Source organism: Saccopteryx bilineata, chromosome X, assembly GCF_036850765.1.
Source record: "Saccopteryx bilineata isolate mSacBil1 chromosome X, mSacBil1_pri_phased_curated, whole genome shotgun sequence".
NCBI classification, from domain to species: Eukaryota; Metazoa; Chordata; class Mammalia; order Chiroptera; family Emballonuridae; genus Saccopteryx; species Saccopteryx bilineata.
In genome coordinates this window covers 144,100,951-144,123,799 of record NC_089502.1, presented here as the reverse complement: position 1 = coordinate 144,123,799, position 22,849 = coordinate 144,100,951, and the positions used below count along the sequence as shown (strand labels likewise).

The 22,849-nt window shown below is 59.7% G+C and overlaps 2 protein-coding genes across 11 annotated transcripts in view; one reads left to right on the top strand and one right to left on the bottom strand.

The window, feature by feature from the left end:
• Positions 1-19,659, bottom strand: part of PUDP (pseudouridine 5'-phosphatase) — a 36,961-nt gene extending 17,302 nt beyond the window's left edge. Inside the window, exon 1 of the mRNA XM_066250199.1 lies at positions 19,427-19,659. Within this exon, the coding sequence (XP_066106296.1) occupies positions 19,427-19,496 (70 nt within the window). The 5' untranslated portion in view covers positions 19,497-19,659. The remainder of the gene's footprint in view (positions 1-19,426) is intronic.
• The window catches only part of STS (steroid sulfatase), a 138,301-nt gene continuing 130,920 nt past the window's right edge, over positions 15,469-22,849 (top strand). For 2 of the 10 annotated variants that reach the window (XM_066250184.1, XM_066250187.1), the window contains exon 1: positions 19,053-19,457. In XM_066250184.1, the coding sequence (XP_066106281.1) occupies positions 19,444-19,457 (14 nt within the window). In that variant the 5' untranslated portion in view covers positions 19,053-19,443. The other 8 variants (XM_066250191.1, XM_066250196.1, XM_066250186.1 and 5 more) reach the window with 8 other exon arrangements.

Sequence of the window (22,849 nt, the reverse complement as noted above, 5' to 3'; positions counted from 1 at the left end):
CCCCGGGGTAGGGTCTTGGTGACTGCGCCGCCCTGGTCCTCCGTTCTCCGTTCCCCGTTCCAGGGGAGCAGGAGGCAGACACACGCCGGGCAGGGGCAGCCAGCTCTCCGTACACGTCGTGCAGGGAGCCGTACTAGCATTATCCACAACCGCGCAGCGCACCGCGGAGGGGCAGGATGCCGGGACCCGTTTGTGAGCAGTCAACAGAGCGCCCGGGAGTGACTCAGTGCCGCTGCACCCACAGCCACCGCCACCGGGCGTCCCGATTGTCCTTGCCACTGGGCCATCACGGGCCCAGCGCAGAAAGTGCCACCAACATGGAAGTGACGGGTCAGGTGGCAACCCGGGTGAAGATACAGATACACGCACCTGGAAACTGAGCGTCTCAGACGCACCTTCTCGAGACCCGAGGAGTCACGCGGGGCCGTGCCTTGGTGACGCCAATCCCGCAGCCCCGTGAAAGCGCACAGGCTGTGTCGGGTGGCCTTGCTGGAGGCTGTGCCTGTGACACAGACACTCACGGAGCCTGATGGGCGACGCTCTGAGCTGTCCATGCACAGGCTGCACGGCAGACTCGCAGGCTGACCGCCACCTCACCGCCGCCCTGGGATAGGTCCACCTGTGCTGACAGCGGCCTTGGGGCCTCCCTCGGGTCACAAAGCAACATGCCCAGTACACGTTCCAGACGGATCTGTACAGCCGGCCCCGGCGTGACCCGTCAGGAGCTCAGGGGCTTCTGTGGCTTTGCCATAAGCCGACGGAATAGTGTCCCAGGGAACTTGGCAGTGTACGTCACAGTGACAGCCAGGCAGACACATGAGCCTCCCTGCTTGGTGGACCCCTAGCAGCTGTCGGTCTGGGGGGCCGCTGCCAGGCAAGTGTCCACGTGAGCATCAGACAGCAAGGGCAAGGCGCAGCCAGGCACCTGCCACACTGGCACTGTCCTGCGGGCTCCCACGTGGGGCCAGCCAAGCGTTCCCGTTTAAGGTCATTTCACTGCCCCAGAAGGCATCGCTGCTCCTGCAGGAAGGCCACACCTGGTGGCCTCCAAGTGGGTTTCCTTCTGAGGCCGAGTAGGAAAAAACAACAATTTTCAGAATTCACCCACAAAAGGGCCACCCTGTCCTGAGACACAGTCCTGAATGCTCGATACCTAACTGCCCGTCCGGCAAAGGAACATCAAGTCCTATCCCCTCCTTCCCTAAACCACAAACTTCCGGAAACTGAGAAGTTGTCACTGTGTAGCAAAATTGACGGGCAGGAGGGGGCTATAATAATGATTATTTACATTACTGAGCATGAACCACCACCCACTCACTCCCCGATAGAAAATGAGTGGTTTCATTATGGGGCTCCCCCCAGCCCCCCACAAGCTGAACACACCCTGGGCCATACCCGTTCTGACACCCAGTTACAGTAATAACTCAACCTGACCCATATACAGGCCTGGGTCTCCGAGCTTTGGAGGAAGAACTTGAAGCCGCTCTGTAACTACGGGGGACTCCCACCTTATCTCGCACAGCTGGCACGAAGCAATTGATTGTGTTTTCTCAAAACTACGTGTATTCAATACGTTGGAAACAGCCTTCCTGTTGTAACTTCCGATTACGAACGGGGGAGGAGGGTCAGTGGGAAGGCGGTGTGCTCTGCCACGGGCAGGGGAGTTCCTAGAGACGGAACGCGAGCCTCGCTCACTGGCAGGGCCCAGCCTGGGCGACAATCGGGTTGTCATCCCCCGATGGACAGCAGGTGGCCGGCTGCAGGCTCTCTCTCCCCGAGAGGTGACGGCACAGTGGCTTTTCCAAAACCAGTTGTATTCAACGTGAAATGGATTGAATGACGGTCATCCTGAAACACTCGGCACACGGTCATTGAGATCCCAGTGCTGGTGTTGGTTCTCTGAGCTGTGCTGAGGGTCAGGGCTGAAGAGAATCTTCTTTTTAATTCGTGGATTTTGTTCATCTCAGACATTCTGCATCTGGGCTGTGACTCCCTGGTACTTGTGGTGAGCTCCTCGGACCAGCAGAGTCAGGGGTGCCAAACCCCGGGGCCGCGCCCAGCTCTGGGGTCCTAAGCCAGGGTGGGGCCCGCTGTCTGTGGTGTCCCCAGCCCCGCAGGGGACAGGAGCAGGGGCCCGAGTGAGAGCGGACGTCCTGTTTCCACTCGAGTCCTCTCCACAGGTCTCCATGGGAAGTCAGCGATGTGAAGACACAGGGCGACGTCGCCCAAGGAGACCTTCATTTTAACTGCTGCAGACTCACTAGAGCCTACAGGGGAGATCCTGTCAAGTGAACCCCGGTGCTGGCGCTTCCCGTGACGTCCCTGGCCGCCTGAACTGTCGTTGCTGTTCACGCTTCCCTCCGTCTCTCTCCCCCACGTCCGGTCGGACACGAGTCTATGCGTCAGGGAGGCGAGAAGGCATCATGGCTGGCACACCGTCTCAGGTTGGTGGCACTGGTTCCAGGTGCACTACGGAGTGACCGGCGTCTCTACCCCTCAGTGTGAGCTCCCTGCCAATGCGAGTGACCACGTGTCACCCTGCAGACACGGCAGGTGCTAAGAGACCCTGTTCCCCGGCACCGTGCACACTCGCCCTCCCCGGCCCCCTGGCAGCCGGCTCCTCCGTCCCTGTTGCTAGGCGCCTGTTCTTGTTCTGTTTGCTCCTTCCTTTTGTTTTCCTGGATTCCACATATAAGTGGAGCCACACAGACCCCATGGTACTTATGACAGCAACACTTCTTTAAAAAAAGAAACTTCTTTTTTCATAGCAGAGAGCTCACATAGAATTTTTTTTTTTTCTTTTAAGAAATCACGTGTGACACGGTGACAGTGATCAACGAGAGAAGACAGGCTTCAGGTCAATATTTCTATAGCATCTGAACTGTGGGTGAGGTCGCAGACCCCTCACCCAGAGTCAGACCACGTCCGGTCACCGCGTGTCAGTGCCTGTTCACGCCCCCCCCCCGTTCCTGCACCCCCTTTTATCTGTGCCCACGCGTCTCGGACTTGTGTCCCACCTGTGTGTGACAGCAGGCAGTTCTTAGCTTTCTCTGATGGACATATTTCCCTCAGTATCGTGGTCTCAATGTCCATCCGTGTTGTTGTAAATGTCACCATGTCATCATCTCTTATGGCTGAGCAGTATTCCAGCGTCTATATGGACCACATCTTCTTGTCCTCTCTCAAGGGTCCAACATAAAATCCGCTTTGGAACGGAGCTCAGCAGTTCCTTACACAGTGAAGTCCACACCTCGGGCACGACCCTGAGCCACAGAAGGGAAATAAAGCATCGGTGCACAGAGGTGATGGAGCCCGAGGAGAAAGAATGCTCCCTGGGAGACGGAGGACAGGAGCGCGCACAGCAGGGCCCATCACGCGTGAACCCCGTGAAGAGACCATCCCGGGGCAGCCGCACCGTCCTGCCTCAGATGTCCCCCGTACAGCACGGCCGAGGGCCCTGGCTGACCCGCCAGACCGCACCGTCTCGTGCTCAGACGCGGGCACGGCGCACCAGCCCGAGGCCCCCCAGGGTCAGAGGCGCAGCAGAGCCCCGCAGACAGGGAGGTCCCAACGTCTGGAGAGTCCCCCCGCCCCCCAGGACGGCCCCGCTGACTCCACGGGGTTTCCAGTCGTCCCTGCACGCCCACGTGTGGGGCCAGAAGCACGCCCCACGCCCCTTTCGGCGTTAATTATGGGGCAGGTGGGCTGGAAGGCGTAATTTAAGGAACAGCAGCTCCCTGGCTCCCAGGGGTGACGCCTGCCTGGTCCACAGAGACACTGCGGCCCCTCAGACAGAAAGGACCCAGGTAGGTGGTCGGGGCAGCTGGTGAGGGGAGCGGGTCTGGGCCGGGGGAGGCTCCGTGCTGCTGACAGCACAAGGGGGCCGGTTCCACTGTGAGGGGCGCTCTGCCCCGCCTCCTGCAGCCAGAGGACCGCAGTGAGGACTCGGGGTCTGTCCTGTGATTCCCCAGAGCGGGTCTGTCCCACTGCGAGGGGCGCTCTGTCCTGCCTCCTGCAGCCAGAGGACCGCAGTGAGGACTCGGGGTCTGTCCCACTGTGAGGAGTGCTCTGTCCTGCCTCCTGCAGCCAGAGGACCGCAGTGAGGACTCGGGGTCTGTCCCACTGTGAGGAGCGCTCTGTCCTGCCTCCTGCAGCCAGAGGACCTCAGTGGGGACTCGGGGGTCTGACCTGTAATTCCCCAGAGCGGCGCTGTTCCACTGTGAGGGGCGCTCTGTCCTGTCTCCTGCAGCCAGAGGACCTCAGTGAGGACTCAGGGTCTGTCCCACTGCGAGGGGCGCTCTGTCCTGCCTCCTGCAGCCAGAGGACCTCAGTGGGGACTCGGGGGTCTGACCTGTGATTCCCCAGAGCGGGTCTGTCCCACTGTGAGGGGCGCTCTGTCCTGCCTCCTGCAGCCAGAGGACCTCAGTGAGGACTCGGGGTCTGTCCTTCTGTGAGGGGCGCTCTGTCCTGCCTCCTGCAGCCAGAGGACCGCAGTGAGGACTCAGGGGTCTGACCTGTAATTCCCCAGAGCGGGTCTGTCCCACTGTGAGGGGCGCTCTGTCCTGCCTCCTGCAGCCAGAGGACCGCAGTGAGGACTCGGGGGTCTGACCTGTCATTCCCCAGAGCGGGTCTGTCCTTCTGTGAGGGGCGCTCTGTCCTGCCTCCTGCAGCCAGAGGACCACAGTGGGGACTCGGGGTCTGTCCTTCTGTGAGGGGCGCTCTGTCCTGCCTCCTGCAGCCAGAGGACCGCAGTGGGGACTCGGGGTCTGTCCTTCTGTGAGGGGCGCTCTGTCCTGCCTCCTGCAGCCAGAGGACCTCAGTGGGGACTCGGGGTCTGTCCTTCTGTGAGGGGCGCTCTGTCCTGCCTCCTGCAGCCAGAGGACCGCAGTGGGGACTCGGGGTCTGTCCCACTGTGAGGGGCGCTCTGTCCTGCCTCCTGCAGCCAGAGGACCGCAGTGGGGACTCGGGGTCTGTCCTTCTGTGAGGGGCGCTCTGTCCTGCCTCCTGCAGCCAGAGGACCGCAGTGAAGACTCGGGGGTCTGACCTGTCACTCCCCAGAGCGGGACTGTCCCACTGTGAGGGGCGCTCTGTCCTGCCTCCTGCAGCCAGAGGACCGCAGTGGGGACTCGGGGTCTGTCCCACTGTGAGGGGCGCTCTGTCCTGCCTCCTGCAGCCAGAGGACCGCAGTGAAGACTCGGGGGTCTGTCCTGTAATTCCCCAGAGCGGGGCTGTCCCACTGTGAGGGGCGCTCTGTCCTGCCTCCTGCAGCCAGAGGACCGCAGTGGGGACTCGGGGGTCTGACTTGTAATTCCCCAGAGTGACGGGATCTTTAGGTTACACAGTGCAAGGCACAGTGGGAGTTTAGTCCCGCAGAGAGCAGAGTTAAAATGGGATGGACGCAGTGTTTTCACACCCATCTGTGCAAGAGGCTGAGGGCCGTCCGCAAGTGGACGGAGCTGGACACACACTGGACAGACAGGCACAATTCTCCAACGTGCTCCACACACAGGGGGTCTCATCCTGCCCCTTTAAAGCATCGCAAGAGCTGCCCCCACACGAGAGCCTCCCAGGCAGCCCGCACCGGAGCCGGGAGTCCGTGGGCGCACCCTCCCTCCAGTCTGTCTCTCCTCCTTCAGGGGTTTCTCAAGTCGCAGCCTCCCAGGGCACCGCCCAGGCGCTTCTGTGAAGTCGCACTTCTATCTCATGTTGGAGCCCCGCTCCGGGCGCAGGGCACCCTGCTGCGGAATCTGTGTGGGGCCCACCCCGGGCCACGAGGCAGGAGGGGGAGGGTGCGGGACAAGGACAGGGCTGCTCCCTCCCACGGGGCGACCTGGAGACCCTGTGCCGGACAGCACACGGGACTGGGGTCCCCTCACCCTGCAAACAGTGCGCAGGGACAAGGGTGGCGTTAGACGGCATTCCCAGGCCATCATGCCGCGTTCCAGGCGCCCAGGTCACACAGGGGCCGTGAGTGCGGGTCTGGGCGCACCCTCACCTCGGTCCACAGCCCCCTCCCCGGGCCCCTTCACGGACAGGTGTCTGCAGCCACATCCTCTACATCCGTCTCAAGTCAACATCCTTTCCAGTATCAGAATGGAGTTCTGCACCCCAAGAAGAGCCTCAGCCGGACGGCGACGTTTAGCCCAAAAATTACTACAGATTTTTACTTTCTGTTCCGGAAAACATTGAGCAAGGTTCGGAAACACTCAACGTGCAACACCTGTCCCCCAGGAGTGCGTTTCGGCTGAACATCCCCCCACCCATCTAAAACTCCTTGGGCAATCTTTATGACTGAGGCTGCGAGCCTGGGACAGGCTAGGGGGAGCCTGAGGCCCGGAGCTGCCTGGGTGGCGCCCGGAGGGGGCGGTCCCCAGAGCGGAGGGGGCGGTCCCCAGAGAGGAGGGGGCGGTCCCCAGAGCAGAGGGGGCGGTCCCCAGAGAGGAGGGGGCGGTCCCCAGAGCAGAGGGGGCGGTCCACAGAGCGGAGGGGGCGGTCCCCAGAGCGGAGGGGGCGGTCCACAGAGCAGAGGGGGCGGTCCCCAGAGCGGAGGGGGCTGTCCCCAGGTCCCCAGAGAGGAGGGGGCGGTCCACAGAGCAGAGGGGGCGGTCCCCAGAGAGGAGGGGGCGGTCCCCAGAGCAGAGGGGGCGGTCCCCAGAGCGGAGGGGGCGGTCCCCAGAGAGGAGGGGGCGGTCCCCAGAGCAGAGGGGGCGGTCCACAGAGCAGAGGGGGCGGTCCCCAGAGAGGAGGGGGCGGTCCACAGAGCGGAGGGGCGGTCCCCAGACCAGACTGGACGGTCCACACATTCTCCCCGGAGCCTCCAGAAGCCAGCAGACCCCCCCCCCCCCCCCCCCCGCGCCTTAGCCTCTGACACCGCCCATGGGGCTGGTCGACCTGCAGAATGTGACCTCACACAGGCCCACGGCCTTCAGCGCCCGGTACCCAGCAACCTGTGACCTCGGCAACAGAAAACTGAAACAGGAAACCTCCTCAACCGTCTGTGTGTTTTCTACGTGTACACTCTCTCAGACAGATACAAACAAGACCAGCAGGATACACCTGTCTTCACGTCCCCTTCACAGCCGTCTGTGTTTTCTACGTGTACACTCTCTCTGACAGAGAAAAACAAGACCAGCAGGATACACCTGTCTTCACGCCCCCTTCACAACCGTCTGTGTGTTTTCTACGTGTACACTCTCTCAGACAGATACAAACAAGACCAGCAGGATACAACTGTCTTCACGTCCCCTTCACAACCGTCTGTGTGTTCTCTACGTGTACACTCTCTCTGACAGATAAAAAGACCACTAGAATACACCTGTCTTCACGTCCCCTTCACAACCGTCTGTGTGTTTTCTACGTGTACACTCTCTCAGACAGATACAAACAAGACCAGCAGGATACAACTGTCTTCACGTCCCCTTCACAACCGTCTGTGTGTTTTCTACGTGTACACTCTCTCAGACAGATACAAACAAGACCAGCAGGACACACCTGTCTTCACGTCCCCTTCACAACCGTCTGTGTGTTTTCTACCTGTACACTCTCTCTGACAGAGAAAAACAAGACCAGCAGGATACACCTGTCTTCACGTCCCCTTCACAGCCGTCTGTGTATTTTCTACCTGTACACTCTCTCAGACAGATACAAACAAGACCAGCAGGATACACCTGTCTTCACGTCCCCTTCACAGCCGTCTGTGTATTTTCTACCTGTACACTCTCTCAGACAGATAAAAAGACCACTAGAATACACCTGTCTTCACGTCCCCTTCACAACCGTCTGTGTTTTCTACATGTACACTCTCTCAGACAGATACAAACAAGACCAGCAGGATACAACTGTCTTCACGCCCCCTTCACAACCGTCTGTGTTTTCTACGTGTACACTCTCTCTGACAGATAAAAAGACCACTAGAATACACCTGTCTTCACGTCCCCTTCACAACCGTCTGTGTGTTTTCTACGTGTACACTCTCTCAGACAGATACAAACAAGACCAGCAGGATACACCTGTCTTCACGTCCCCTTCACAACCGTCTGTGTTTTCTACGTGTACACTCTCTCAGACAGATACAAACAAGCCCAGCAGGACACACCTGTCTTCACGTCCCCTTCACAACCGTCTGTGTGTTTTCTACGTGTACACTCTCTCAGACAGATACAAACAAGACCAGCAGGATACACCTGTCTTCACGTCCCCTTCACAACCGTCTGTGTTTTCTACGTGTACACTCTCTCTGACAGATAAAAAGACCACTAGAATACACCTGTCTTCACGTCCCCTTCACAACCGTCTGTGTGTTTTCTACGTGTACACTCTCTCAGACAGATACAAACAAGACCAGCAGGATACAACTGTCTTCACGTCCCCTTCACAACCGTCTGTGTGTTTTCTACGTGTACACTCTCTCAGACAGATACAAACAAGACCAGCAGGACACACCTGTCTTCACGTCCCCTTCACAACCGTCTGTGTGTTTTCTACCTGTACACTCTCTCTGACAGAGAAAAACAAGACCAGCAGGATACACCTGTCTTCACGTCCCCTTCACAGCCGTCTGTGTATTTTCTACCTGTACACTCTCTCAGACAGATACAAACAAGACCAGCAGGATACACCTGTCTTCACGTCCCCTTCACAGCCGTCTGTGTATTTTCTACCTGTACACTCTCTCAGACAGATAAAAAGACCACTAGAATACACCTGTCTTCACGTCCCCTTCACAACCGTCTGTGTTTTCTACATGTACACTCTCTCAGACAGATACAAACAAGACCAGCAGGATACAACTGTCTTCACGCCCCCTTCACAACCGTCTGTGTTTTCTACGTGTACACTCTCTCTGACAGATAAAAAGACCACTAGAATACACCTGTCTTCACGTCCCCTTCACAACCGTCTGTGTGTTTTCTACGTGTACACTCTCTCAGACAGATACAAACAAGACCAGCAGGATACACCTGTCTTCACGTCCCCTTCACAACCGTCTGTGTTTTCTACGTGTACACTCTCTCAGACAGATACAAACAAGCCCAGCAGGACACACCTGTCTTCACGTCCCCTTCACAACCGTCTGTGTGTTTTCTACGTGTACACTCTCTCAGACAGATACAAACAAGACCAGCAGGATACACCTGTCTTCACGTCCCCTTCACAACCGTCTGTGTTTTCTACGTGTACACTCTCTCAGACAGATACAAACAAGCCCAGCAGGACACACCTGTCTTCACGTCCCCTTCACAACCGTCTGTGTGTTTTCTACGTGTACACTCTCTCAGACAGATACAAACAAGACCAGCAGGATACAACTGTCTTCACGCCCCCTTCACAACCGTCTGTTTTCTACGTGTACACTCTCTCTGACAGATAAAAAGACCACTAGAATACACCTGTCTTCACGTCCCCTTCACAACCGTCTGTGTGTTTTCTACGTGTACACTCTCTCTGACAGATACAAACAAGACCAGCAGGATACACTTGTCTTCACGTCCCCTTCACAACCGTCTGTGTGTTTTCTACCTGTACACTCTCTCAGACAGATACAAACAAGACCAGCAGGATACACCTGTCTTCACGTCCCCTTCACAACCGTCTGTGTTTTCTACGTGTACACTCTCTCAGACAGATACAAACAAGACCACTAGAATACACCTGTCTTCACGTCCCCTTCACAGCCGTCTGTGTTTTCTACGTGTACACTCTCTCTGACAGAGAAAAACAAGACCAGCAGGATACACCTGTCTTCACGTCCCCTTCACAGCCGTCTGTGTATTTTCTACCTGTACACTCTCTCAGACAGATACAAACAAGACCAGCAGGATACACCTGTCTTCACGTCCCCTTCACAACCGTCTGTGTGTTTTCTACGTGTACACTCTCTCAGACAGATACAAACAAGACCAGCAGGATACACCTGTCTTCACGTACCCTTCACAACCGTCTGTGTGTTCTCTACGTGTACACTCTCTCTGACAGATAAAAAGACCACTAGAATACACCTGTCTTCACGTCCCCTTCACAGCCGTCTGTGTTTTCTACGTGTACACTCTCAAAGACAGATACAAACAAGCCCAGCAGGATACACCTGTCTTCACATCCCCTTCACAACCGTCTGTGTGTTTTCTACCTGTACACTCTCTCAGACAGATACAAACAAGACCAGCAGGATACACCTGTCTTCACGTCCCCTTCACAACCGTCTGTGTGTTTTCTACGTGTACACTCTCTCTGACAGATAAAAAGACCAGCAGGATACACCTGTCTTCACGTCCCATTCACAACCGTCTGTGTATTTTCTACCTGTACACTCTCTCAGACAAATACAAACAAGACCAGCAGGATACACCTGTCTTCACGTCCCCTTCACAACCGTCTGTGTGTTTTCTACATGTACACTCTCTCAGACAGATACAAACAAGACCAGCAGGATACACCTGTCTTCACGTCCCCTTCACAACCGTCTGTGTGTTTTCTACGTGTACACTCTCTCTGACAGATAAAAAGACCACTAGAATACACCTGTCTTCACGTCCCCTTCACAAGCGCCTCAACAGCGGAAGGTCTGCGGCAGTGACGTGTACAGGACGTGCTCCACAACCTGCCGGAGGCCACACACGTGTTGTTCACGACCCCCACAGCCCCGCCTTCGTCACCACATCAGCACGGGCACACACGCATGACCCTTCCTCATCACCGGGTCTCTCTCCAGTTCCTACAGACCCACCCGGACCCTTCCACTTAGAGCACGCCAGTCACTCAAACTCTTCTCGAACTGAAAGGGAGACACAGACAGGGAGCTCTACCTCCACGGGACGCGCCTTTCCCACCTCCTAGAGAGCTTCAGGGGAAGGGTCAGTGCCCCGGGGGTCCCGGCTTCCTGGGAGAACGCAGGAACGCACCAGCAACTGCAACAGTCTTCCCCACCTCTCCTTCCCCTGGACCTCCCTGCGGCCCCTGCTGCTGCCCTGTTTCTAGGACCACTGTGGGTGGGCTGGACTGCCCTGCTCAGGGCCCCACGGGCAGTAAGGGAGCACGGGTCTGGGCGGGTCGCTTCCAGCTGTAGCCCTTCAACCTGGGGAAACGTGTTCCTGGTGCTGGAGTCCCGCACACCTGAGCTACCTCAGGCCCTGCGTGCCCAGCATGTCGGGGCAAAGGGCCGAGGCTGAGAACGGCCTTCACGGGGACGCGCGGGGCCCGCGGTGACCCGTCCATGAACGATCAGGAACACGCCTGTATCAGATTGTATGTTCCCAGCCCACGCCCTCACGGCCTCTTCCCCGCAAGTGGCAGGGGTGTATTAAGTGTAATTACACGGGGAAAAGTGTCATTAGACGGGGACGCGGCCGCCCAGCGCTCCTGCAGGCTACATGACACACTGAACGCAGTTCCCAGGCGGGCACACAGCACAGAGTCCTTGGCCTTGGGCTGTCTGGCCACCACCACTCTGACACAGACAGGGCAAGTGCCCGGGAGACAGTGCCAGGGTATAATTAGTCACAGCCCTCGCTTCAGGGACGGCAGTGAACATCACCCGCAGTCACGGGCCACACGGAAAACCAAGTCCCGCGTCCTTTCCCCGGCTCTGTGCTCACACGGGCCGCGCGGCACACAGAACCACGCGTGGAGGGAAGGGCGCGGGCTGGCCTGCCACATCCCTGCGGCGCCCACGACACCTGCCCACCCATTCAGACAGACAGGATGCCCGGGGGCTTCTCCGGCAATGGGCACACCTCGTCCGGGCACTGTAGTCAGCGCCCCACGGGGGACGGTCCCCAGAACCAATGTGAGTTGCAACAGGTCCTGGCCAGTCTCCCAGGGTCTGAGCCTCAGTCACCCGTCACGGAAAACACGGTTCTAAGGCACCACGCCCGCCTCCTTCTCCACCTAAACAGCCCCCCCTCCCCAGCTCTGGAAGGACTCACTTGCTGGCCGGCAGCATGAGGCACGCTGGCTCCTTGGTGGCCGGTGACCTGTGTGGCTCACATGGACCAGGTGGCGAGGTGAGCTGTGGCGACGCACCTACCGCCCGCCTGCCCGCCCCGCCGTCCACAGAGCAGCACAACCGCTGCCGCCAGCCGGAGCCCCGGGCAGAGCTGAGGGCCGTCCTCTGCACGCACGCTCTCCTTCCGGAAAGTGTGCAGGGACAGGCTGTGGTCACGCACCCATGAGAAAGCAAACCAGGGACGTCCGCGGGGAAAGTCCTGGTGAAGGGTCCCTTCATCGCCCCCTCACCCCAACACACCTGGGACCCTGCAGAGCCGCGATCCCACCCACGCAGCGGCCACTCCACGGCCGCCCCGGTCTCTCTGGAACTGCGCGGAGAACGCCCCACCTTGTGCGAGAAGAGGCGCGAGGTGGCAGCCGTCACGGGCACCGCCCTGGACTGGTCGCTGGACCTCTGCAGCCTGAGCCCCTCACTGGGCAAAGGGGCCAGGGCGGCACTGGGGGCACGGGTCAGGGCTCTCAGGGACACAAGCTGCTGAGACGTGGGAGAGGACAGAGCCTGACACGAGGCGGTGGCAGCTGGGACGACACCAGTGTCTCTGAAACGCTCAGGAACGGATAAAAAGTAGGAATGCCGTGCAGGGGCCAAGGACGAGGCGTGGAAGCTCATGGCGCTGCTTCCGGGCTTCTTGGGCAGGGATGCCCAGTGGTGGCCGCGCAGGCCGACGGAGCACAGGAGAGACACGGGAGGACACAGAGGTCAGAGTCACTGCAGCCAGAGCCCCGGCCGAAGTCGTAAGTTCACACGAGCTCCGAGAGGGGGGTAACAGGCCAAGGCACGGGCCACAGAGAGAAGTGGAGAGGAAGAGAGGACAGGAGGGTCCGAGAGAAGTCAGCCAGGCCAACGAGACAGACCGCCAGGACACAGCGGGGAGGGCACACAACACAGAGAGTCCCGACACTCAGGACGAGCATGCCTACTGGGTCTGCACAGGGAAGGCACTGCCCCAGGTCCACACAACATCCTGCGCTGCAGCGCGGAGGGCAGCTCGTGGGAGGGTGGACCGGTCATCAGGGAGAAGGTCAGCGGCCTTTGCAAGAAGCCTGGCTTTGGACAGAGACAACCCAGGCTGAGGCGGGACCACGGGGCTGCGGCCACACCTGTGTTCCGTGAAAGGCCAGGTGCTGCGTGCTTGATGTCACGCTGCACACGCATCAGGGCAGGGAGAGCAGCAGCCCTTGACAGTGGAGAAAGCACGCCCTCCCTCCCTCCCTCGAGGAAGGCAGGCCCAGGGTCCCAGGACCCCTGCATGCAGCGGCAGAGGGCACGATGGCCAGTGGCTGTGCCCCCGCTCCAAACTGGACACTGATGAGGAAGCCAGTCAGAAGCACAGGCTGCATGCCGGGCCCCCATCTAGCCCCACCCAGTCCACCACAATGACCGCAGCAGCACACATCCACCCAGGCGCACCGCGCCGACGTGTGGGCACCACACGTGGAGTCAGATAACCCCGTCAGTTCCTCCACCACCCGCTCGCTAAGCGGGGCGGCTCCTACCCTGGACCTAATACAAGCTCTAGTGAAAGGAGCACGTGCCCACTGCAGCCAGAGGGTCAACTCTCTCCTGTGACTTCACGCTACACACACGGAGCAGGCCAGAACCTCGGGTCGGGCATCAGCGCCTCCAGGACCTCGGGTCGGGCATCAGCGCCTCCAGGACCCGGGCCGGGCATCCGCTCGTTCCATCCGCTCGTTCCTGCCGAAGCCCGGGGGAGAGTGTCTGAAGCAGAAATGTGAGGGCGCATTCTACATTTACAGAAAAGTGTCCTTAGACACCCGAAGGCAACCTGAACCCACAACACCCGTGCCGTAAAGCCAGGGCTGCCCGTCGGCCGTGAAGGAAGAGAATTAAGAGACGGCTTTACCGTCCACTGCGGCAGGCGGCAGTCATGGGGACTCACACGCACCGGGCCGCGGGGAGTCCACTTCCCAGCGTGACGCACTGTGGGAGAACGCTGGGGCACCGGAGCCACCGGCCGCTCGGACACCTCACCCTGAGACTGACCGGTCACCCGGGCACGCAGTGGACGCGTGGCGTCACACAGGACGGGTCCTGGGGGTGGCAGCCCTGCTCTCTCACACTGCCTCACAGGCACACACACACCCCCAGCACAACAGACCACAGCGGAGGCTGCAGTCGGAGTGGTTAGAGACAACGTCATCAGAGGAAACTGCCGATGAACAGAAAAGTGTCCCACGGGCCCCCAAACAGCTTCTCCAGGACAAGAGCCGAGCAGAGCAAGGAGCTCAGAACACAGGGGGGCCGCTCCCCCAAGCTGAGGCCTGTCCGCGTAGCTAGGACGCCACAGAGAAGCAGACCAAGGGTCAGGGGGCCGGGGAGGGCCAGGTAGCCCTGCCTGACAGGCCCGTGCCGGATACTGAGTGCCACCCAGGGCAGCGCCCCGGTCCACCCAGCTGCAGAGTCCCACAGTACAGTCTCTCCCGGCTCGGCCCGTCCTGAGCAGGGCACAGCGGGCACAGCGGCCGCTGACTGAGCAACGGTGCACCAGAAGGGACATCAGGCTAACGTGCTCCGAGTCGACCGCAGAGAGGACCAGGGGCTGCTGAGCTGGCCGGCTTCGGGCCACCACTAGACTGCTCTGTCATCATGGTGACGTTTCTGTGACCTACGACACAGCCCGCTCTTCCCTGCCCCACATGCACCGGCACCCGACTCCCCATCTGGGGGACCGGGATAAGAACTCAGCGGCTCACGGCTCTGTGTCCTCAGCCATGTCCCTGACGCCTGCCCAGCTTCCGCACATGACACTTCCCCATCGAGGACATGGCCACCACAATGCCCAGGTCAGGGCCCCTTCAGAGTGGGGTCACCAGCCCCCACGCCTCACACGGACTTCGCCACTTTGACCCACTCCTTTCCCAAGGGGGAAGGAAGCCAGCGTCACCGAGCCAGGCGGGCAGAACCAGGAGCGTGCCGTCAGCCCCAGGGCAGACAGAAGACCAGGGCTGCACAGGGGGGCTGTCCCCACGCCACCCCCTGAACAGGACCCCCAGCACAAGGGATCGGGGGGGGGGAACGTCTCCCTAATGAAGGGTGTGCGAGGTGCCTTCGCTCAGGCTGGGATCTCTGCACGGGGGACACATCCCCAGGGGTCCTGCATGCGGCTCTGTCTTCCCGAGACAGGGCAGAGGCTCCCTGGGAGCCTAAGTCTCCAACCACATCTGCGGGAAGAGCCGGCAGATGTTGACAAGTGTCACCCACTTCGCACCCTCCCACGCACCACACGGGGTCAAATGACAGTGTGCGGCGTGTGGAGCCTTCCGGAAGTCAATCGAGGGCATGAGCTCGGGTTACGTAATATTCTATTTCTGCCGTCTGCTCCGTGGCTGACCCAGTGCGCACAGAAACTGGACTGGGTGTGGCCAGAAGGAGGACAGTGTGACACAGGCTTCTGACCACAGCCCAGTCAGGGCCGAGACCGAGCGAGCATCTCCAGCCCCTGCCCCTGCGGAGCTCACGGGTGCCCTGGGCCCCAGAGAGACAAGCCCGGCCAGGCAGGCTCGAGGCCACCATCTGGCCGGCAGAGACCTGCAGGAGAGCGGACAGGTACAGAGCAGGCCCTCTGTTCTCCTCTCTGCAGGTGACCATGGCCCCAGGACACCTATTACAATCACGCAGTCCATGTGCATTCACAGAGACATGGTAAATCCCAACCCACATGGAGAGTAACTCCCCTCCCAATCCTGTCGTGTTTTCTGATTTTCTGAATTTGAAAATCAGCTTATTTTTCTTGACTATCTTTTTTTTTTCTTTTTTTCTAAGTGAAAGGAGGGTAGATAGACTCCCGCATGCACCCCGACCAGGATACACAGGGCAAGCCCACCTGGGGCCGATGCTTGCAACCGAGTTATTTTTAGTGCCTGAGGCAAAGGCTCCCTGGAGCTCTCCTCAGTGCCCAAGCCCGATGTGCTTGAACCAATGGAGCCATGGATGTGGGAGGGGAAGAGAGAGACAGAGAGGAAGGAGAGGGGGAGGGGTGGAGAAGCAGATGGGCGCTTCTCCTGTGTGCCCTGGCCAGGAATTGAACCAGGACATCCAAATGTCAGGCTGACACTCTATCCATTGCGCAAATAGGCCAGGGCTGGCTCATTTTTTTTTTAAAGGCTCTAAAAAATCACTATCAGACGCCAGGAAAACCCACAAACTAGTTCTGAATACTCGCAATGTCCGCCTGGCCCTGTTATCAACAGCAGATGTCACAGGTAGCTTCCGAACGCTTTGCACCTGCCCAGCCCAACACGGTAGCCGCTCACCCAATGCGGCTCCTTGGAGCTGAGACCCGCTGCGAATGTAAAAGGGGCAGATTCCAAAGACCAGCTGTCAGAAGCGCATGTAAAAACACCTCCGTGACTGTTTACGCCGATCCTGTGTGGAATGACCATGTTCTGGATATCAGGACAGAAGACAAGAAGTGCCGTTCAAGATTCACCCCTGCCCCTTGGCCTTCCGAACTTGCTACGAGCACAGGGGACGCAGTGTTATCCCCGTCGGTGCCGCGCCCCACCGCAGACTTCCTGCCTTTTCAAGAGCGGCTCCTGATCGAGTGGTTTGCCAGCCAGATAATCCCCACCCAGGAGCTGAGATGATGCAGTTAAACAATCCTTTCCTCTGGCCTCAAAATCCTGTCCTGGTTCATGAGTAACCTGAGTCCCCTCTTCCCTCTCCTTCAATGGCACTGAAAGCCCGAAGGATTACCTGGCTCATACCAGACTGCTACCTTATGTCAACAAAAACCGACTCTCCCAAATCGTCTCTTCTGTGTGAGGGGACAAGGTCGCGACACATTCCAGAATACGCCACAGAGCCTGGGTGTTGCAGTGAACGCTTCTGTAAAAGTCTCCACTCACTTCCTCGTTCTCCTCTGACACAGAAGAATTAATGCCCCGTGAAAAGATGCCTTCAAGTTCACTTCCTGGAAAACCAGGGGCTGCGGCCACCTTCCCGGAGAGAAACTTCCTCGGGGAGGGCCCCCCCGAAGTCCCCCAAAGCAGACCTACCGCCAAGGAAGTCATTGTGAAGGGGTGACGCCTCCTCAAGTCAACAACAGATACACTTTGGTGGGGCGCTGAAGATTCAGAACGGGCATAACTGGGTGGGTTAAAGGAGGCAGACCAGCAGGTTCTGAAGAGCAGTTTACAGGAGACATTTTGTAAAAAAGAAAGAGGGGGAGGGAGGGAGGGAGGGAGGGTATAAAGAGGTGAGTTTTTGAGACAGCTACGCTACGCAAGGCCTCACTTGGTGCTTCTGAGCGAAGCCAGGGCAGGAAGGAAGAAAAAAGGGTCAGGACACGGTGAGGTGAGCGGGGGAAAGAGCTAGGCCTCATCTTCCCAAAGGGCACTAATGCTGGGTTTCCGGAGGACGGGGTAGCAAACGGTGCCAGGTGCTACAGCAGCATTAAACTTGCGTGCACCAGCCGAGAGGAGCCCCTGGCCGGTAACTACCTGCAGCTGAGACCAAACGCATGTCAATGTATCGCTCTGGGGAGCAGCCACGGAATCCAGAGTCCGGAGTAAGCATCCAGCTCATTTAGAGGCTTCGTAAACTTGATTTTAACGAGACACGTGGGCCTGCGTGAAAATTCACAAGGCTCCCGCCACAGGCTCTCTGGACCGTCGTGAGAGGGTAAGGGACGGGACACTTTCACCGCTGCTGGGCCACCTGAGCAGGGAAGTCCGTGTCTACCAGGGGCAGTCAGGAATCCCAGCAGCCTTGTGAAAGTGAGTCATGCCTGCATACACTGTTCTCCCCAATTACTGACCTCTACCGAGACTGTTTCTTGTTTTTTTTTTAAAGTTAGGAATTCATCCGTTGATCTCTCTAGGTCCGTAAATAAAGAGGCAGTTTTGTGTGCCTTTAAAAAAAAAATCAGTCTCAGTAATGTGATCAGCAAGGGACAAGGTCACAGCCACCCTGTAAGAGCAAAGAGCATCATCCCCCCCACTTTTTATAAATTTAGAATCACATCCATCTGGGTGCATTTCGCAGCTCTGCTCCTTATGAGCTGTGGGACCTCAGGCTGCTAACTGTCCCTCTCTGAGTCGCAGTGTGTTTGTTTAGAATCAATCAATGCGGGTATTTCCTCCTTTTGCAGGATGTGCTGAGAAGAAGGAACACAGTCCGCACACCCCACCAGGTGAGTCCTCCCGGTATAATAGGTGGGCACCTTTGAGGTCCTTTGAAGCCTCCTGGACGCTGTGGGGTCAAGCTTTCGAGGAAGAGGTCAGCGCAGGGCTCTCTGGGGTGATAAATGCAGTGTCTTCTCTGAATTGTATTTGAAACTCGCCTTGGCTGGAGAAGTCGGGACATCCCCCAACCGACTACCGGGCGGCTGTAACTCTGAAAGCCCTAAGTTGGTATGGTTCTCCAACTTGCACGCTCTCGAGGGGGCGGGGGTGGGGGGGAGGCACAGTCAGACCCGGTGCGGGGCAGGGCCCGGGTCCCGCATGGCCGGCCAGCTTCCCGGAGAGGCTCTGCTGCGGTCACTGGGCAGCCAGGGCTCGGGGCGGGACGCTGCACTGGCCCTGCACAGGGGGGGAGCGCTCCTGCATGGTGTGTGAGGGAGGGGCTGGGGGAGGGGCAGGCCTCGTGCGCCCTGGAGGTCCAACCCCGTGCAGTGTGGGGGGAAGGGGAGGCCCCGTGCGCCCTGGGGGTCCACCCTGTGCACGTGTGGGGGGAGGCCCCGTGCGCCCTTGGGGTCCACCCTGTGCACGTGTGGGGGGAGGTCCCATGCGCCCTGGCTGTCCACCCCTGTGCACGGTTGTGGGGAGGTCCCGTGCGCCGTTGGCGGTCCACTCCGTACACAGTGTGTGTGTGTGTGGGGGGGGGGGGGTCCGTGCACGCTGTGGGGGGAGGTACCGCTCAGGGTGGGCGCCCGGCCCCGTGCACGGCGGCAGCCCCGGCCTGCACCCCTCCCCCCACAGCAAGGACACTCCCAAGGCCTCCAGGCTCGGTCACATGTCCCCAAGCCCGCGGGGTTAGGCGAGGAGAGCTGCCCCGGAGCGTTGCATGCCCCGAGCCAGGTGCGTGCCCTCAGCCCCCACGCAGCCAGGCGGGCAGGCGAGCTGGGGCCCCGCGGACCCGGAGCGCGCGAGGGAACCAACGCGGGCGGCGCGCGCACGGGCCCCGCGGGCTGCCCCACGTGTCCGACCCGCGCGGGGGGTCCGCGGGCGCCGCGCCCTTCCTCCCGCGCCGTGACCCCGCGTGCGCGGCTCCCGGAAGCGCGGCCCGGACGGCGGAGCCGGAGCGGGACCAGAGCCCCCGCGCACCCGCCGCCCCGACGTGGCCCCGCCGGCCGCCCTGCCCTGCCGGCCGAGGGTTCGAGCCATGGCGGCCCCGCGAGCCCGCGCCCCTGCCCGCGCGCGCCCCGGACAGCCCCTGCCGGTGCGGCCGCCAGCTACCCACCCAGAAGGAGGCCGTCCATGTCAAAGAGGAGGTGGGTGACGGGCCGTGGCATGGCCATAGTCATCGCCATGCTGCCGCCGTCTCACTCAGGTGGGGGCAGGGAGGAGGCGCGCGCACCGGTTCACGGGCCCGCGCACGCGCGCTCCCGGCCTCGCGTTTGCGCCCGAGCTGGTCTCGCGCACGCGCTCTTGGGACCTCCCGTCCCCTCTCGCAGTGCCCCAAGCCACTCTGCGCATGCGCGCCCAGGGTCTAAGCACCCCGTGCGACCTAGGGCGGCCCGCGCACGCGCCGCTCGCTCTCTGGCTCGGGCCCATAGAGCTGCGCGCTCTGTGCCGCTCACGCGCAGGCGCGTTCCGGGCCTCGCGGTCATGTCCCGCGCGCACGCGCGCCGGGGCCTGTCGTGCTGGCGTGCAGCTGGAGCGGGCGGGACAAGTTGACTTGCACCCACACCCCCGCTCCCTCCACACCCCCACGGGGGCCGGGTCCTCCACTCGGGGGGCAAAATGCGTGGCTGGGATTTGCAGAGGGCATGGTGGGAGGGAAGAGGGACAGCGGGGACAGAGGTGCCGCGGTGGGTGGGGGAGGGGCTCGGGACAGCGTCCTTGAGGGTCGCCAGGTCCGCGTGCAGGCAGGCGCCCGTGGTTGCAGGAGCCTGCGGTGGGGGTGGGGCGGGGGCAGGGTGCGTTTCCAGGGCCCTGAGCGTGCGCATGTTTTTTGGTCGGGCCACGTGCATCTCCTGAGCCTGTCCCCAAGCAACGCCCCTCCCCCAGGCCAGGATCTGATAGGACCGCCATGTGACACTAAGGTTTTCAAGGCCTTGTCGCCTTTGCCTTCTGTCCCATCACGGCTGGCTGGCTTGCTCTTGAGTGGTCTTCCCGTCCCAGCCTTCCTGAAGGCCACCGGAGTAGGGCTTGTACCCGACTCTCAGAAAGGTCCCGGGTTCTGGTCCTGCGCGGTGCCGCTGCACGTGCCTGTCTGTGGGAGCTTCAGAATACGCGGTGGATGCAGAAGCAGAAGGGAGCGCGTCCCAGAGACTGTCACGTGGGAGGCTGTATTGCTGCTGAAGCGTGTCCCCTGGCACTGGCCGAGAGGGTCTAGGGCAGTGAGGGCTCTGTGCCTCAGTTTCCTCCCAGTGAACCAGAGGAGGCCGGTCAAGCTCAGGACTACAAAGTGTTAGGTTCGGTTATCTTGTCTTTGTAGAGATGTCCCAGTAAAAGTCCTTCCGCCACTGAATCCAATCAACGGTTCTCCACGGAGCACCCTGGGCCTTACAGAAGGGAATTCCTCGCCCACTGTCGGGGACTCTGACCCACGGGTGCCACGCTGTGACCCCAAGTACCGTAAACTGGGCGGCCTAACCTGGAGAAATGTCTTGCCTCAGGGTTCTGCAGGCCCGAAGGCCTACACCACGGCGTCTGTCCACAGGGTTCATTTCTCCTGCGGTCTCCTTGGCTCACGCACGGCCTTCTTATCTCCTGCTGGCTTCCTGCTGCCTCCTCTCTACCTGCCTGTTTCTGTGCCCACACCACTTACCCTTTGGATGAGGACACCCGTCCTAATGTGTTACCACCCCCACTAACGACCTCAGTTTCACTTGATCGCCTCTAAGTCAAGACTGTCTTCAAATAAGGTCATGCTCTGAAGTCCTGGGAGTTTGAACTGCAACCTACCTTTCTGGTGTGTGTGTGTGGGGGGGGGGGGCACAGTTCAACCCCTGAAAGGTTCACTGCGCAGACGTGGGCGGGACACTGGCCGAGTGCCTGGGCTCGCTCACCTGTGCAGCCAGCCCTTCCAATTCTCCTACCCACTTCCTTTGCATTATCTGGCAACACGCAGCAATACCGACCACAAAGCCTTGTTTTCCTTTCCCATTGTATCAACATTGCCTTTCTGTTGGTTCCTGAGATAAAAGGTGTGTTTTGAAAAAGGATAAGAGCTCGAAATGCCCTCACAAAGAATCTGAAACTGCCCAACAACCAGTTGATCTCGGGGGCAGGCACAGCTGGGGCCTTGGAAGGTGAGGGAGTGGCCGGGGTTTCGAAGCCTCCCAGAGGTGGCCTGTCACACTGAGCAAACACGGAGTTTCGGGTGATGGAGGGGTCAGGCGTGCTGGGACAGAGGTCCTGGAACGGGGCGCCCCTCGCCCCAGAGTAGCCCCTGCCGCTCCGGGCATGGCTCTTGTCGGAGAAGTCATTCCATTCAGCGACAGGAACCAGAATGCTGGCGGGGAGCCCCCCTTTCTCCCGGGGCTGAGCCGCCAAAACTTGATAGCAGTTGAGGAAGAGACATGTGGGAGACCCCTGTGAGCTTCTGCTCCCCCCCCCAAAGACCCCAAAACGTGCTCCAAGTCGAGTTTTAAGTCACGTTCCGCATGCTTCACAACGGTGTCTCGCAGAGCTGGAAGAGAGCCCTTCGCGTACGAACCAGACGGAGGAGCCTACAGCTTCTCTGCCCCCAGGTATACCGGAACACCAGGACAGTGTCTTCTGTGGAGGCGAATTCTCTGCAGCTCACTTAGTTTGGCTTTGCGTTATGTTAGTAGTCAAAGAGGGGACAGCTTCCAGGAAGAGACAGGATGGAATTCCTTCCAAGAACCACAGTCTATATATATTTTTGCAAACACTGTTTTCCCGGTGGACAAAAATAGCTGTCGCACCGCGGATGGGACCGGTGAAAAGAGGGTCGTTCCTCACCAACGTATAAATGTAAACATGCTGGTTATCGTGAGACAAGAGAATGCGTAGATAACAGGCGCCTGCCGACAGAGACGGATGCCACCACCGTGTGCAGCCTCAGCCGGGTCCGGGTTATCCCGCCCGTGTGCTCGCTTTGTTTACCTGTTGTGTTTGGAGAGCTGCGTGTCCCAGGCTGCCTTTGGAAGCCGCCCAGGCCCTGCAGGCACCCTCAGCAGCCCTTCTCTCCCTCCCTGTCTCTTCCTTCTTTTCTTTCTTTCTTCTTCCCACCCTCTCTCTCTCTCTCCCTTTCCTCTTTCCCTCTCCTGCTTTGGGTCTGGCTCAGTCTTCTCACTAGCGCCCTGTGGTGAGTACCTGTGAGGGGTGCTGTCTTGGGCCCCTGCTGTCTCCTCTGCCAGGCTCACAAGCCGGGGTGCCTAGTGCCCTGCAGGGTGACTCTCTCAGGCCCCCACACTGTCAGGGCTTGGCTGTCTCTGACTTGCGCCTTACAAAGTGCCGACGCCCCCCCCCCTTTCCCGGTCGGAACGGCTTCAGTGCCAGGCGAGCAGAATCGTACGTGAGCTGCACGGGGCTCCCTTTGCCCCTGCTCAGGAATACCGACCGACTCAAGCCAGGGGTCGAGAGGCCAGGTTAAAGAGTCACGAGTCGCCCGGGGTTCAGGTTGGCGTTTTTGTGTCATGACAGCTGCAGGAATCACCACGGGCTCTCAAACGATGAGGACGCGCTGGCA